At 33.7% G+C, this 17,085-nt stretch overlaps 1 protein-coding gene across 1 annotated transcript; it reads right to left on the reverse strand.

The window, feature by feature from the left end:
- Positions 1–2,505: 2,505 nt before the first annotated feature.
- LOC147563420 (peptidyl-tRNA hydrolase, mitochondrial-like) lies at positions 2,506–7,156 on the reverse strand. Its single transcript, XM_086637603.1, has 8 exons — positions 6,775–7,156; positions 6,312–6,396; positions 3,705–3,772; positions 3,560–3,610; positions 3,402–3,475; positions 3,266–3,324; positions 3,051–3,127; positions 2,506–2,927 (listed from the first exon to the last, which is right to left on the reverse strand). Exons 1-8 carry the CDS (start codon positions 7,036–7,038, stop codon positions 2,814–2,816), a joined length of 792 nt encoding a protein of 263 aa, XP_086493729.1. The 5' UTR covers positions 7,039–7,156; the 3' UTR covers positions 2,506–2,813.
- Between the last annotated feature and the right edge of the window lie 9,929 nt (positions 7,157–17,085).

Below are 17,085 nucleotides of genomic sequence, written 5' to 3' on the forward strand. Positions count from 1 at the left end.
CAATATAATCGTCATCAGGATAAGTAGGCTCTTGTTTTCGTTTCAGTTCTTCTGCTGCCTGAATGTGATAAGTGTACGTGTTCGATATGTACAATACATTATTATGGAGAATAACCACAAAAAGATATGTGCACAAGCTCGTTAGCCAACATTGGGATGGTTCAAGCGGCATATTTGCGGTGTTATGATCTCATAGTAATGGCTTATAAATAACCATTTCCGAGCGTCTAATCCTATAGTGGCCTAGTGGGGGAAGAACAAAATATTATACAAGTTTGAAAGAGGCCCAACGTTCTCTCAGAGCGGTAAGCATGTTCAATTAACATCAACTGATCAACACCAAATTCTTCATCTCAATATTGAACTACAAACTTGCGGTAAACTAACGAAGTTGAGCATATTGAACAAGAACAATATGAAATTTGACCATTATAGTATACACCCTGAATCAGTGATATTAGTTTCGACACTCCCATCATTGTCGTCATCCAACTCAAAACTAATTATCGACAAAGGATGCCTTCCACATTACAATTTTGATGTTTTTTTGGATGATGTAAAGTAAATGTAGTTTTAAACTTATCACCACGTCTCACCCCCGACAAGGGTTCTGGTTGTCTTCAGAGAGGGGGGAGGAAGATGATAATGGTTGTGCTGGTGAGGATGGTGGTGCTTTTAGTGAAGGAAATTATATTAGTGTGAGCCAATTGTGGATGGGTTTGTGCTGCCTCGATTATTGTGGTAAAATAACATAATCAATTGGGCCAATGCAAATAAAGTAACAAACTAGAAAATTAAACTTTAAAAAGTCCACCACCTCTTGTTATAGTGGTTGGATGCTCACTTTGAAGAAATGAGGTCACCGGTTCGATTCTCAGTACCCGTGATCCCCGGTTTTCAAAGTTACCATCTAACCACTGCACCAAACAGTGGTGGACATGCATGATTGTCTATCGCGCTCGTGTAGTTACGTTATTTAGAATAAATGAAAATGAAATATAAAGGAACTTTTAGTTCAAGAATGGACATTTAATAATATCAAAAGTTTCAATATTAACGGAAAATTTACAAAAAATCCAAAAAGATGAAAATTTTGAGATTCACCAAACAAGTCAGTTTTTGCATGACACAGTTATTTAGGATTCGCCAAACAAAAGTTTGTATAATTATTTACTGAAATGTAGTTATTAATATAAACAAATATAGATTCTTGTAACTACGTATTTTCATCAATTATTTACTGAAATGTAGTTATTAATATAAACAAATATAGATTGGGTTATCAATAGATTAGTTTATAAAGTTGCATAATTATTTAGAAATTCACTTTTACCCCAAGAAAGATATAAGTTTCTTATACACAAGATCTCAACGTTTCACAATTTGAAAGAAGCCTATCGTATTCAAGAAGTACTGGCATAGGACGAAATCTACCCGAATTTAACCCTTCCTTACAAAAATAAGGACTTTATTATATTTCTCTTTCTCTAATAACTAAACTTTTGGGTCCAATTGACTTTATTTTAAATCATCTTTAGAAATGAATATATGAATAAAAATATCTTAACTGGTTGGACAACCTACACATATAATGATTTGATTCTCCACTTGATTAAATCTCATATGCCTAAATTTGATATTTATAATATACAAATAATATATGCCATTTCAAGCCATAAAAGGGGTTCCCTTGCATTATTATTTACATGTATTATATTATATCCTATCACTTGTGGCCTAATGGGTACAGTACCTTTATTTCTCTTACATTTTCCTGCCAAACTGTATCCAATATCCAATTCAAAAATGACTTGGGAACTCCCTAGACATACTTCTTTGTGTACCCCCGTCACAGGACAATGGTATCTTAGTTTTTTCAGTCTTACAAAAATTGTGAAAAAATTAAAATACCCTTATCCTGTGAAGGAGAGTGCACCCCGGAGTACGCCGAAAGAGGACCCCGGAGAATGTACAAAGACTCCCACCATCACCTTTGTATCCAATTAGAAATTTCTAATCCTGTACGTCTAATCAACTGAAATTGTAGATTTTTCCTTTTTAGACATTCCAAGATGAAGTAATATCACTAAATTTTACCATGAGACTTTGACCAAGTGAAAAGATCTATATTTATTATGGTAACTGTCTCTTCACTCAATTAACTGCAAAGATTATCAAAATCAGAATTGATCAAAAGTGGATGAACAAAAAGAGTGAGGTTAACAAGGCCTTTATCTTTGTGTTCAATTATTCGACTCACCCTTTGAGAAGTTAGGTGTTTGGGCCAAATACTTTTACCTCCTTAGTAACTTGTGTTTGACTGCATCAAAAGAATCACATGGGGATCACCATTATATAGTTTAAACCCTAATTTACATCACAAGTTAATGATGAAATTTACCACTTTTTTTTTGTTGAGAGAAATTTACCACTTTTTAGGTCTCAACTTTATGGATTTTCAAACATTTGCCCCAGTAAAGAAGTACTATTATATAAGGCAGTCGATTTCAGTCTAAAATGTATAGATTAATTATGTCACAGCTAATCTAATGTACATCGTTCTTTGATTTTCTTGAATAATCTTGAAATTATTATCAAACCAAGAATATTCATCGATAATTACCAGAGTAAAACTTTTAGTAAAAGAATTGATAAATTAACTCTTATTTGATAAATTAACTCTTACAGATTTGCTTACACGAATTGAGAAGCTTGAATCACTAGCTTGGCCCTCTTCGAGTATTCTGTCCATTCAAAATCAGTTGGTTCTTGAATCTTGATTATCTGAACATGATGTTCTTGTACTTCATCACTCAGCCGAGCTGCTTCATTGATTTTGCAGAGTTAACAAATGTTGCACTTTTCTCAAATCCCTCTACCAAAAGAATTCTCATTGCTTCCAATCCATGTTGGAAGGTGAAATCCAACTGAAACATCAAACATTAGAATCATCAACTAAAGTTTCTTACTTCCTTTCTTTTTTGCTTTTCTAAAATCTTACATTTTCTTGGGTCGGTGTTGTCTATTTTTAAGGAATGGGTATAACGTACCTCTTCCCTCTCTTTTCTATCAAAGGGTCGAAGAACAAAGCTGGCAGGATTCATTTTCCCAGGAGGTCGTCCAATTCCTTCAATAACCAACAAAAATTGTTAGAAAAGAATGACATAAGTGGGGGCACACACACTAAACACACACACGCACGCACGCACACACACACACACACACACACACACATATATATATATTTATATATTCAATTTCCTACCTATTCTCAGCCGAGGAAAGTCACGACTTCCTTTGAAGTGGTCAATGATACTTCTCATTCTGCAAGTGAAGGACTGGTTGCTTAAACATCAAAACAAATATAACTAAGAAAAGTGCAACCAAAATGAAAAGATTACCCATTATGTCCTCCATGTCCGCCTTTTGGAAGTAGACGTAGTGATGCAAACGGCAAATCCAAGTCATCAAATATCTATAGAGAAGGCGAACACGGTTTCATAAATTAGATTGGGAAATTGAAACATTAAATAACCTCACACAGGCAAAACTTTCTTACCACGACTACTTGTTTTAGAGGTATCTTGTAGTACGAGACAAGAGAACCAACCTAAAAAAATCAAATGATCATAACCCATAAGCACAACTTTGTTTACTAACGTTCACTGTGAAGATAACAGAAGTTCACAGAGTTTGCTACTTACAGATTGACCACTTTCATTCATGAAAGTTTGTGGTTTCGCAAGCATAACTGGCACATTGCCTATACGACCTGCACCAAATGGATCAAGTCCAATCAAGACCCATGTAAGTGGTAAAAGTCCTTAAGATAGTTTGCCAATGTCAGTAAAGTGGCAGTAAAGGGTCTAAAACGTGCAGATCAAATTATATGATACCATTGTATAATTCAAATTTAGACCAACTTCAGGGTTCAATATAATCGTCATCAGGATAAGTAGGCTCTTGTTTTCGTTTCAGTTCTTCTGCTGCCTGAATGTGATAAGTGTACGTGTTCGATATGTACAATACATTATTATGGAGAATAACCACAAAAAGATATGTGCACAAGCTCGTTAGCCAACATTGGGATGGTTCAAGCGGCATATTTGCGGTGTTATGATCTCATAGTAATGGCTTATAAATAACCATTTCCGAGCGTCTAATCCTATAGTGGCCTAGTGGGGGAAGAACAAAATATTATACAAGTTTGAAAGAGGCCCAACGTTCTCTCAGAGCGGTAAGCATGTTCAATTAACATCAACTGATCAACACCAAATTCTTCATCTCAATATTGAACTACAAACTTGCGGTAAACTAACGAAGTTGAGCATATTGAACAAGAACAATATGAAATTTGACCATTATAGTATACACCCTGAATCAGTGATATTAGTTTCGACACTCCCATCATTGTCGTCATCCAACTCAAAACTAATTATCGACAAAGGATGCCTTCCACATTACAATTTTGATGTTTTTTTGGATGATGTAAAGTAAATGTAGTTTTAAACTTATCACCACGTCTCACCCCCGACAAGGGTTCTGGTTGTCTTCAGAGAGGGGGGAGGAAGATGATAATGGTTGTGCTGGTGAGGATGGTGGTGCTTTTAGTGAAGGAAATTATATTAGTGTGAGCCAATTGTGGATGGGTTTGTGCTGCCTCGATTATTGTGGTAAAATAACATAATCAATTGGGCCAATGCAAATAAAGTAACAAACTAGAAAATTAAACTTTAAAAAGTCCACCACCTCTTGTTATAGTGGTTGGATGCTCACTTTGAAGAAATGAGGTCACCGGTTCGATTCTCAGTAATGAGAATCGAACCCGTGACCCCCGGTTTTCAAAGTTACCATCTAACCACTGCACCAAACAGTGGTGGACATGCATGATTGTCTATCGCGCTCGTGTAGTTACGTTATTTAGAATAAATGAAAATGAAATATAAAGGAACTTTTAGTTCAAGAATGGACATTTAATAATATCAAAAGTTTCAATATTAACGGAAAATTTACAAAAAATCCAAAAAGATGAAAATTTTGAGATTCACCAAACAAGTCAGTTTTTGCATGACACAGTTATTTAGGATTCGCCAAACAAATCATTTTTGGCATAACATCATTCTCACTGTATCAAACAAAGCGTAAATAAACCTTTACATTTTACTGTTTAACTTCACGTTAACTTAGTTTATGTTGTGTAAATATCTTGTTTTCGTTTCAGTTCTTCTGCTGCCTGAATGTGATAAGTGTACGTGTTCGATATATACAATACATTATTATGGAGAATAACCACAAAAAGATATGTGCACAAGCTCGTTAGACAACATTGGGATGGTTCAAGGGGCATATTTTTGGTGTTATGATCTCATAGTAATGGCTTATAAATAACCATTTCCGAGCGTCTAATCCTATAGTGGGGGAAGAACAAAAATATTATACTCGTACAAGTTTCAAAGAGGCCCAATGTTTTCTCAGAGCTGTAAGCATGTTCAATTAACATCAACACCAAATTTTTTCATCTCAATATTGAACTACAAATTTGTGGTCAAAGTTTATTCCTCCAAAAGTCAGCTTTGTGGTGTGGGCTGCTGTGCTAGGGTAGCTGCCTACTATGGACAATCTTCGGAAGAGAGGGATGATTATTCCCAACAGATGTAGCAGATGCAATCAAAATGAGGAGTCCATCAGCCACCTTTTCATCCATTGTGGGGAAGCATATAATCTGTGGATTTTCTTTACCGAAGCTCTAGGTTTCTCGTGGTGTTTTCCTAGATCCATCGACCTAGTCCTTGAGAAGTGGGGCGTGATCCCTATTAAGAAAGAGAAAAGGGAGTTGTGGCGCCTTATCCCATACGCTTTGTGTTGGTCTATATGGAAGGCCAGGAATGATGGGATTTTCAATGACCTACTCAAGAGGCCGGTAGTGGAGAAGGAAGACGTTCTAGGACTTTTGTTTTCTTGGAGCAGGCATATTGGTTGGGCTAAGATCTATTCTTATTATGATTTCATATCACGTTGGGGGGATATCATTAGGTGACTTGTAACGTTTATATTCCCCCTTCATTATTCTTTTTCTTTTTTTTCCTCTTGTAAATATTTTTTCCCCTACATATTCAATCAAGTTTCAAAATAAAAATAAAAATATATTGAACAAGAACAATATGAAATTTGACCATTAGATAGGTATATACACCCTGAATCAGTGATATTAGTTTCGACACTCCCATCATTACTTTAAGACTGTGATTCTCATTTCATGTGTTCGGATATAGCAACGTAAAATAGGTTTAAAACTTGGAAAACATGTGCACCTTTTCCAAAGAGAGCTTTGAAGGAGACAGTGTTCATTGATATCCCTTCGGCTTCAGCTATAGCATCCAACATTTGAAAACCCACCTAAGAAATAAGTCCATTATAAGATATCACTGAATAGTTAGTCAAATTGAATAGCATCCATGTGAATTGGTAATATAATACCAACTCTATGATAGTATAGGTGTTTGATTTTGACAATTCTAACTAAACTTTCTATTAGGTTAACAGTTAAAATCAAATATCCCCATTGTCATTACTGATAAGTACATGTGTATCGATTAACTTCTGATAATTATAATGTGAAATTGAAATAAAAAGCAAGAACTTTTATTTACTCAGTAAATGAGAAATCAGGGTTTAATCAGATTTCCCCAATTGGCAGATAGAGCAATACCCACCAAACTATTAAACAACAGGGTTGAATTAGGGTAACGAATTTACAGATTGAGAGAGTATTACATTGTGCCTGGTTCCTTTATAAATCTTGCCGGGATTGCCGAGACCGACGAGAAGCCATGGTTTGGGTTTGGCATCGGTGGTGGTGGTGGTGGTGGTTGAGAGTGGAGTTGGGGAAGCTGAAGATGAAAAGTGAGGCATTCTTCTTCTTCCCCTTGGGGAGGTGATAAGAAAAGTAGAAGAAGAGCAACTACAACAACAACTAGGGTTTACTGCAATTGTAGCTATTCTCACTTTTGTAGAAGTAATTGCTGCCTGTTTAAGCATGGCTGTCTCCTTTCTATTCTTGTATGGCGAGGAAGAAGAAGAAGAAAGGTTTCCTTGTTGCTCAAGACTTCGATTTTCAATCAAATTTCTCTTTCTAGATAGCCGAAATTGATGACTCTTTCCTAGTGTTCGTTATGAAGGCCAGGCCGGCCCGGGACCGGCCCGTACGGAAAACGGGCCTGGCCAACCCGGGTTCTATTCCGGGCCCGGGCTGGGCCTACGGTTTGGGCCCGACGGGCCAGGCCCGGCCCATCAAAACCTGTTTTTTTTTTTTTTTTTTTTTTTTCATGTCTTATTTTAAAAGAGAATTTGAAAACATTCCTTTTCGAAAAGATCTATCCAACAAAATTGTTCCTAAAAGATTCATTTCCATAAAATATTTTCGAAAAATCTTTCCTAACTTGTTAATTTATCTATTCAAATCATCCTCTATATTATTTCCAAAACGTAATTTCTAAAATCACTTTCACGAAATCTTTTCAAGAATCTTTCTTAAACTTGTTAACCTATTTATGTAAATCATCTTCTATTTATATAAATCATCATTAGTTTCAAAATATAATTTCTAAAATCATTTCCCAAAAATCTTTTCATAGAATCTTTCCTAAACTTATTAATTTATTTATGTAAGTCACCCTCTATTAATTATTTCCACAAAGTAATTTCTAAAACCAATTCAAAAAACTCTTTCTAAAAATCTTTTCTATACTTATTTATGAAAATTATATCCTATTAACTAATAACTATTCCTAAAATCTTTCCAAAAGTCATTTCTAAATCATGTCATTATTTATAGAAAATCCTTTCTAAAGTTTTAATTTTTTATATTCAAAATAAACAATAGATTTGTATTTTTTTTAATTTAAATTTTGGTTTTTCAAATTAAAAAACAAATATATATATTATAGAAAATCCGGGCTGGCCCGACCCGGCCCGGATTCAACCCGGCCAACCTTGTATAGCCAACCCGGGTTGAGCCCGGCCCGGGACACTTTCAACCCGGTTTGGCTAGGCCCGACCCGGTTACTGGCCCGGCCTGGACAGGCCCGGGCCGAGCCGACCTTTTAAGCATCACTACTCTTTTCTGGAAAATCAGTTTTAGGGTCGGCTTTGGGATGATCATACGAGCTGGAGGCTCGGGTTAGCTTTCGTACCCGAGTTCGGCCCATTTATTATAATCGATTAGGCAGGTAAATTTAGGGGTGGGAATTGGGAGGGTACGGGCGTCCATGGACACTTGAAGCATCGGGTCGGGCGGGTCAGGCACGAAATTTCAATGACTATTAGGGTAAGCGGGTTAATTTGGCGGGCGAATTTTGAAATTCGCCTTGCTCATTACCCGCCCAAGCCCATTAAGAAGTTCGGGTAATTCGGGTATGGGCGGGGGGGTAGTGGGTAAGCTCATTACTTGAAAAAATCCACTTTTTCATCTCCTTTTGTAAAGTCCCCAAACACCTTTCCTAAGAGAGGGGTAGTGGATTGGGACTTTCGTGGACATTTGAGTGTCCGTGAAAGTCCGAGACATTCAAATCCGGACATTTGAGAGTCTACGAAAGTCCGAGGCATTTAAATCCAAACATTTGAAAGTCCTCGAAAGTCTGAGGCATTCAAATCCCGACATTTGAGAGTCTATGAAAGTCTGAGGCATTCGATTATAGACAAAATGTCCTAGACTTTGGTAGACTTCACAGTTTGATGGATTTTGTGAATGATTTGAGACAAATTTGGAGCCCAAAATGTCTTTAAAAAAACAAGAGACATTTGGAGTCCATCAAGTGATTAAACAACAATAATAAATATTAAATAATAAATGACCACCAAATGTCCATCAATGTCCACAAATATTCACAGATGTCTACGAAAGTCGAATTTTTTTTTTTTGAAATGTTCATACAAATATATTATTTCATGTGATTAAACAATAAAAATATTAAAATAATAAATGTCTACCAAATGTCCATCAATGTCCACAAATATTCATGATGTCTACGAAAGTCGAAAAATATATATTTGAAATGTCATTATAAATATATTATTTCATGTGATTAAACAATAATAATATTATTAAAATAATAAATGTCTACGAAATGTCCACCAATGTCCACAAATATTCACAGATCTCTACGAAAGTCGAAAAATATATTTTTGAAATGTTAGTATAAATATATTATTTCATGTGATTAAACTATAATCATATTATTGAAATAATAAATGTCTACGAAATGTCCACCAATGTCCACTAATATTCACAGATGTCTACGATAGTCGAAAAATATATTTTTGAAATGTCAGTATAAATATATTATTTCATGTGATTAAACAATAATAATATTGTTAAAATAATAAATGTCTACGAAATGTCCACCAATGTCCACAAATATTCACAGATGTCTACGAAAGTCGAAAAATATATTTTTGAAATGTTAGTATAAATATATTATTTCATGTGATTAAACAATAATAATAATATTAAAATAATAAATTTCTACCAAATGTCCACAAATTTTCACAGATGTCTATGAAAGTTGAAAAATATATTTTTGATTAGTACAAATATAATATGCATTACACATTTTGTCAATGGACTCAAGATCTTGAAATGTCCCCAGGACATTTTGTCTATGGATCAAATGTCTTGAAATGTCTATAAAGACATATTGTCTACAAACTCAATCTCTTGAAAATGTTTATGAACACATGCTGTCTATAATAAGTCATCTGAAATGTCTTGAAATGTCTACGGGACATTTTGTCTATGAAAGTCTGTGAAAGTCCCAATCCACTACCACCCTAATTCTAAAGAGGCAATTTGGGATTAAAATTTGATATTATTTGTGTTATTCTTTTTAGAAATTTAATCTCACATTAATAACTAATGAAGAATTTTCATGAGATATAATATAAACTTATCCCTCTCTTTGCTCCTTCAAAGCCAAACACTACTTTAGTAACCTACTAGGAATTCTCTTGGGTCATTGCAAAACAATGCATTGGTTCGTATGGTTGCCCTTAAATATATTGTTTACCATCTTAACTAGGCCTAGCAACATGAAATATTAGGCTTCATCAATCCAAAAAGTTGATGTAATTTGGTTTGTTATCATTGGGCGAAGTTAAGTGGGTGCGGGCATAGGCGGGTGCGCGGGTAGAGGTTTAAACCCATGCCCGTCCACCTAAACTTGGCGGGCTGGGCGGGTTATACCCGAGACGGGCACAAGCGTCCATGGTCCTCGTTGGACTCGGGTGCCCGTGGACGGGTGCGGGTTCGTGGACAAAATTCCCCTAGGCAGGTTGTAGTCACGTACTACCCAACGTCAGAGTATAATATTTCGGTGGTTAAATTTGTGGTCATCCAACACAAAACTAGTTGTCAATCAACAGATATGACTTTCACATTATAATTTTGATGTTCTTTTGGGGTGATGGGGAGTAAACGTCGTTTTAAACTTATCACTTATAAAAAGGGAGGGAGGGAGAGAGAGAGAGAGAGAGAGAGAGAGAGAGAGATGATATTGGTTGTGGCGGAAAGAGAGATAATATTGGTTATGGTGGAAACTATAAAAACATAATCCTTTGAGCCAAAGTAAATAAACTAGTAAATTAAAATTTTAAAACGTCCATCACCTCTTGTTATAGTGGTTGGAAGATCACTCCCCGTGCCCTCCAGATTTTCAAAATTAGCTTCTAACCACTGCACCAAACAATGGTGAACATGTCTGATTGTCTACTACACTCGTGTAGTTTTGTATTTTTTTGGACTTTTTGTAAAGATTTGCCAAACAAGTCAGTTTTTGCATGACACCGTTATTTGGGATTCACCAAATATGCATAATAGCATTCTCACTACATTAAACATAACGTAAATAAATCTTTGTATTTTATTGTTTAACTTCACGCAACTTAGTTTAAGTTGCGTAAAAAACAAACGTAGCCCTACTAATATCTACACCTTCAATGAGCAATTGACACATTAAGTACTGTATGTATTTGCATAGAGAAAAGACAGAACTCAAAAAAATGGATTTATTGCTAATTTGTATAAGTTCAGGATTAAATATCTCCTTCCTTCCATCAAATATTATGTTTCTTTCCTAGATACTCGGGAAGTGTCCATGTATTCGTAGTTTGCTTACAACCAAATATACTTTTTGAGTTAATCCTTTTTTGGCCTCGAGTTTGTGATCAACTTTTTTTTTTAGCCTCCTGTTTTTCGTAAATTCTAAAAGATTTTTGAGTTTAAGGTCCAGAAATAGGGGGTAATGAGTCATATATCCACTCATAAATTAATAAATAAAATAAAACCAAAATAAACCGAAAATGTAAAATAAGTCCAAAAATTAACTATTTGGTGGGTCCCATGCAGCAATCCTTTAATTATCTCTCATTTTTGCCCTTTCATTATTATTTTTTAACCATTGGTAAACCAAAAGTTTATACTGGTTAAGTTAATAACTCTTTCCATATATTTTATGAAATAATATTTATGTTGGATATTTAATACCAATCTTTATTTCCATAAACTCTATAAATATCTAACCAAATCAGTGGATATTTAAGAAAAATGAGTTGCACTCTAAAAAAACGAGTTTCTATCTATATAACTCTATATTCTTTGAGTTCAAGAAAGTATATTATTTCTAAATCCGTTGTATTTGATTAAAGTAACCTACCAAATCAATGGATATTTACCTAAAACGAGATGCTCAATCCCAAAAACGAATTTCTCTCTCTGTAACTCTTTGTTCTTTGAACTTCAAGAAAGTATGAAGTTGTGATTTGCGTTTTATCTCTACCTCGATCTAATTAGACATCTACAAATTCGTTTGTGAGGTATGTCCAACTTAAATTGATCGTCAGAATCTATAAATCTCTATTACTACAATCTTCTTACAAAATTATTTATTCTAACAAAAACCTTATATGTAACATTTTTTTATCACTTTTTGGTAAAAAGTGAATGTTGAAATCTTTAATAATTCAATATTTTTTTTTAATTTTTTTTTTATAAAGTGAAATTGTGTTTGCTACATTTTCGGTATTCTACTAGCATTTTCTACATTCTATTAGCATCTGTTATGAATTTGTTACGATAGGTTAAAAACAAATACTATTTTGTTAGCATCTTATTGATTCTAATAACATTTTTTACATTCCATTAGCATCTGCTGAATGTATTTATTGCAGTAGGTTAAAATGCAAATACTATTTTTCTAGCATCTTATTGATTCTACTAGCATATTCTACATTCTATCAGTATCTGTTGAATGAATTTGTTACAGTAGGTTAACAAATACTTTTTAGTAATTAAAATGTATAAGGTGAAATTGTTTTTGTTACATTTTCCGTATTCGACTAGCATTTTATCGATTCTAGTGACATCTACTAGCATTTTCTACATTCGTATTCTACTCTGTCAATCTCATTCATCTCACATGTAGTTGCGGTAGGTGGTCGATAGATGGTATCCCTTGTCAACATGCCATGTTGTGCATCAAGAATTATGATGGTGATACGACAAGTTTTTTTTGACCATTGTCACCAAACAAGCGTTCGTCAACACTTATCAATGTTATGTCTACCCAATACCAAATTATGATAAGTCAATGGAGTACATCGATGAAACAAGAACACTACCTCCGTTAACAAAGAGAAAACCGGAAAGACCAAGGACAGTAAGAAGAGAGAGCTCATGAAACATATCCAAAAAAATGAGGGTTTGCGGTCGGTGTAAAAAACCGGCTTATCACAATAGTGCCTCATGCACGGCAGCTATATAATAACTAACTTAAATTTTAATTATGCAGGTTTACTTATTCTGTTAGAAACATAAATATTCTACTTATGTCTTTTATATGTTTAGAGAATTTGATCAATGTTACCAGATTATCGTATTTAAACAAGAGGATTTTCCTATTTCCTATTAAATTTTATCAATGGTTACGATATTATCGTAGTTATACTCATATGTATTTGGCTAGAGTAAGTTACAAAATGTCGAAAAACTGAAAAATGTTGGTAGTGTTGGAGAAATTTTGTCAACATCTTACTGATATCTTTATACCCATTGGACCATGCTAGAAAAATTTGTTTGATGTTTCTAGCAATTTAGCAATTTTCAATACAATCAAAGCAGGTTGGTTTTAGCCTTTGTTATATTTTAATCAAAATGTCCAGATTTTTGATATATTTTTGTACGAACTATTTGTTTCCTTAGTTATATATGTTATCAATGGATTCAACATTAAGTGTTTGAGTTCATCATGCCTTTGCCCTCCCACGTATTATAATTGTATAGTTTCAGTAGTGTCCAAGAAATTTGAGTAACATCTTTATCGTATCTATAAACCTGTTGAACGACATCTAAAATATAATATAATTGTGGTATTATAGAACATTGATAAATAATCTCATAACTGCTCAAGATGTTATTCAAACTTAAAACATAAACATGTTTGCTACGTTTTATCACATAGTCCTTTACAAAATACAAGTTAAAGTACTTAAACATTTTTTCTCCATATATCCTTCGATTCATTCAGCAACAACCAAGTTAGTTCACCCCTCTTCCTTTGCGCTAGTTTTGTCCAATCATCTTTTGACATCTCGTTAGGAAAATGATTATAGTTCGATTCGATATAAAGTTCTTCCATGTGCAAAATCACATACAACCTACAATCAGGCCTGTCAAAGTTCAAACAACTAACCAATTCAACATCTTTGGATTGTAACCATTTATGCGTTTCTATAAGAAACTAAAAAATGCTAGTCAAACAAGTCATTTTTCTTATGAAATCAGTTTTGAACAGTAACCATTTCAAGGTCTTATGATAAACTTTAAAAATGCTAGACAAAAAAATGACATTGTTTTTACAATCCAATTTATTCTCTAATTTTTTCCCATATTACACCATGTAATGTTCTATGGTTGTCAAAAAATCAGGTTTGACAGGTAACCATTGATAAAGTTTTATAAGAAACTTAATAATGCTAGACAAAATATTAAGTTTTTATTGAAAGTAACTATATTCTGGATCTAAAACTATGCTTGAAAGTCTACAATACAAAATCCTAAATTAGATAGAACCCTAAATTGTCGGTCTAAAATAAAAAATTTAAGCAGAAACCATTTCTTCAAACAAATTACACAACAACAGAGACAAGGTAACAATAAAATTTTTTTGTTGCATGCAAAAAAGAAACATACTCTTCACTTTGAACTGATTTAGGGTTTTGAAAATAACTTCCATTAAACCACTTCGAAACAACTAAACCCTAGAAATTTCTTATTAACTAATCAATTTCAGAAAAATAAATCATAGTTAAAGTTGTAAAAATCAAAACCTAATTCGTTTTGTGTCGTAGAAATCAATCTAAATCAAAAAACAAAGTTGAAGGAACAACAAAAATGATGAAAACCAAAATAACTTACTCTTTACTGTTGATGATAATGAACGAAACCAATAATGGATTCTCTCTCTCTCCTACTCGATGCTCTCTCTCTGTTAGGTTTATTTTGGGCGTGTTTAAGATAAGAGTTTTCCTCTCTCTGGTTTGATATTTGAGGAAAAGGCAATTTTTTTTTTAGTTATTTTTTTGAAACAGAAAAGGCAATTTTTTTGTTATGCTAAATGAAAAAGGCAAATTTTTTCGGGGAAAGAAAGTTTGTTTTTGAAGAAATAAATGTAATGAATCTCTATATATTATGGTATCTTTTATTTTGGGGTTTTTTTTTAACTTAGGATAGGTTAGGCAGTAAAAGAGAATAAGAGGATAGACATGTAATTTACTTTGAGTGGATTTATTTTCTATTTCAGATTATCTTTGGTCTCTAGACTCGTTGATCATGCGATTTTGGACTTAAATCTCATCCCCCGAATCTAAATTGACTTTGTTTTGTTAACTCCTCGCAATTAACTTTAATGGTTAATTTTTTTATTACCCCAATTACCCTTCTTATAAAAAAATCATTTTGTAAATTCAGAATTAGTCCCCTTTTGAAATATAGGTTGATTCTGAAATAATTCCAGTTTTTTAGAACTAACTTGAGGGCCAAAATGAAGTAGAGGGGAGAGGCAATGAAATTGAGGAGAGAGAGAGTGACAGATGATGTGTCTTTAATATTCTTAAGGAGGGAGAGGGAGAGAGAGAGAGAGAGATGATATTGGTTGCGGTGGAAATTATAAAAACATAATCCATTGAAGTAGAGAAAATAACTAGTAAATTAAAATTTTAAAAAGTCCATCACTATTTGTTATAGTGGTAGGAGGATCACTTTGCAAATTTGAGGTCACAGATCCGGTTCTCAATATCCTTATAAATTTTTGCCTTCATGAGAATCGAACCCGTGACCTCTAGGTTGTCAAAGTTAGCTTCTAACCACCGCACCAAACAATGGTGGACATGTCTGATTGTCAACTACACTCGTGTAGTTTTGTAATTTTTGGACTTTTTGTAGAGATTTACCATACAAGTCAGCTTTTGCATGACACCGTTATTTGGGATTCACCAAACAAATCTTTTTGCATAATACGATTCTCCTTACTCTAAACAAAACCTTAATAAATCTTTACATTTTATTGTTTAACTTTACCCCATTTAGTTTAAGTTATGTAAAAAAAAAACGTAGTCCTATACATATCTACACCTTCACTGAACAATTGACACGTTAAGGATGTATTCGCATGGGGAAAAGACAGAACTCAAAAAAATGGATTTATTGCTTATTTGTACAAGTTCAGGATGAAATATCTCCTTCCTTCCATCAAATAATATCTTTGTTCCTATATACTCGGGAAGTGCCCATGTATTCGTAGTTTGCTTACAACCCAATATACTTTTTGAGTTATATCTTTTTCGGCCTCGAGTTTGTGATCATCTTTTTTTTAGCCTTCTGTTTTCGTAAGTTCAAAATTGACTTTGTTTTGTTAACTCCGCGCAATAAACTTTAATGGTTAATTTTTTTTATTGCCACAATTACCCTACTTATAAAAAATCATTGTGTAAATTCAAAATTAGTCCCCTTTTGAAATATAGGTTGATTCTGAAACAATTCCAATTTTTTAGAACTAACTTGAGGGCCAAAATGAAGTAGAGGAGAGAGGCGATGAAATGGAGGAGAGAGAGAGTGACAGATGATCTGTCTTTAATATTCTTAAGGAGGGAGAGAGAAAGACGATATTGGTTGTGGTGGAAATTATAAAAACATAATCCATTGAACCAAAGCAAATAAACTAGTAAATTAAAATTTTAAAAAGACCATCACCTTTTGTTATAGTGGTTGGAGGATCACTCTGCAAACTTGAGGTCACAGATTCAATTCTCAATGTCCTTACAAACTTTAACCTTCATGATAATCGAACCTGTGACCTCTAGATTGTCAGAGTTAGCTTCTAACCACCGCACCAAACAATGGTGGACATGTCTGATTGTCTACAACTCTCGTGTAGTTTTGTATTTTTTTTGGACTTTTTGTAGAGATTTACCAAACAAGTTTTTTTTGCATGACACCGTTATTTGGGATTCACCAAACAAATGTTTTTGCATAATACAATCCTCACTACATTAAACAAAAGGTAAATAAATCTTTGCATTTTATTGTTTAACTTAACGCAACTCAAACTAAGTTGCGTAAAAAACAAAGGTAGTCCAATACATATCTACACCATCACTGAACAATTGACACATTAAATATGTACTTGCATGGGAAAAGGACTGAACTCAAAAAAATTGATTTATTGCTTATTTTTATAAGTCCAGGATTAAATATCTCCTTCCTTCAATCAAATATTCTGTTTTTTCCCTACATACTCGGGAAATACCCTTGTATTCGTGTTTGTTGACAACCCAATATACTTTTTGAGTTAATTCTTTTTTGGCCTCGAGTTTGTGATCATCTTTTTTTTTCAGCCTCTTGTTTTTCGTAAATTCTAAATTGACTTTGTTCGGTTAACTCCGCGCAATTAACTTTATCGGTTAATTTTTTTTATTGCCACAGTTACCATTTTTATAAAAAATCATTTTGTAAATTCAAAATTAGTCCCCTTTTGA

The sequence above is a fragment of the Eschscholzia californica genome, unplaced genomic scaffold, assembly GCF_041429995.1.
Source record: "Eschscholzia californica isolate CP2 unplaced genomic scaffold, dmEscCali1.0.p SCAF_1, whole genome shotgun sequence".
In the NCBI taxonomy this organism is placed as follows: domain Eukaryota; kingdom Viridiplantae; phylum Streptophyta; class Magnoliopsida; order Ranunculales; family Papaveraceae; genus Eschscholzia; species Eschscholzia californica.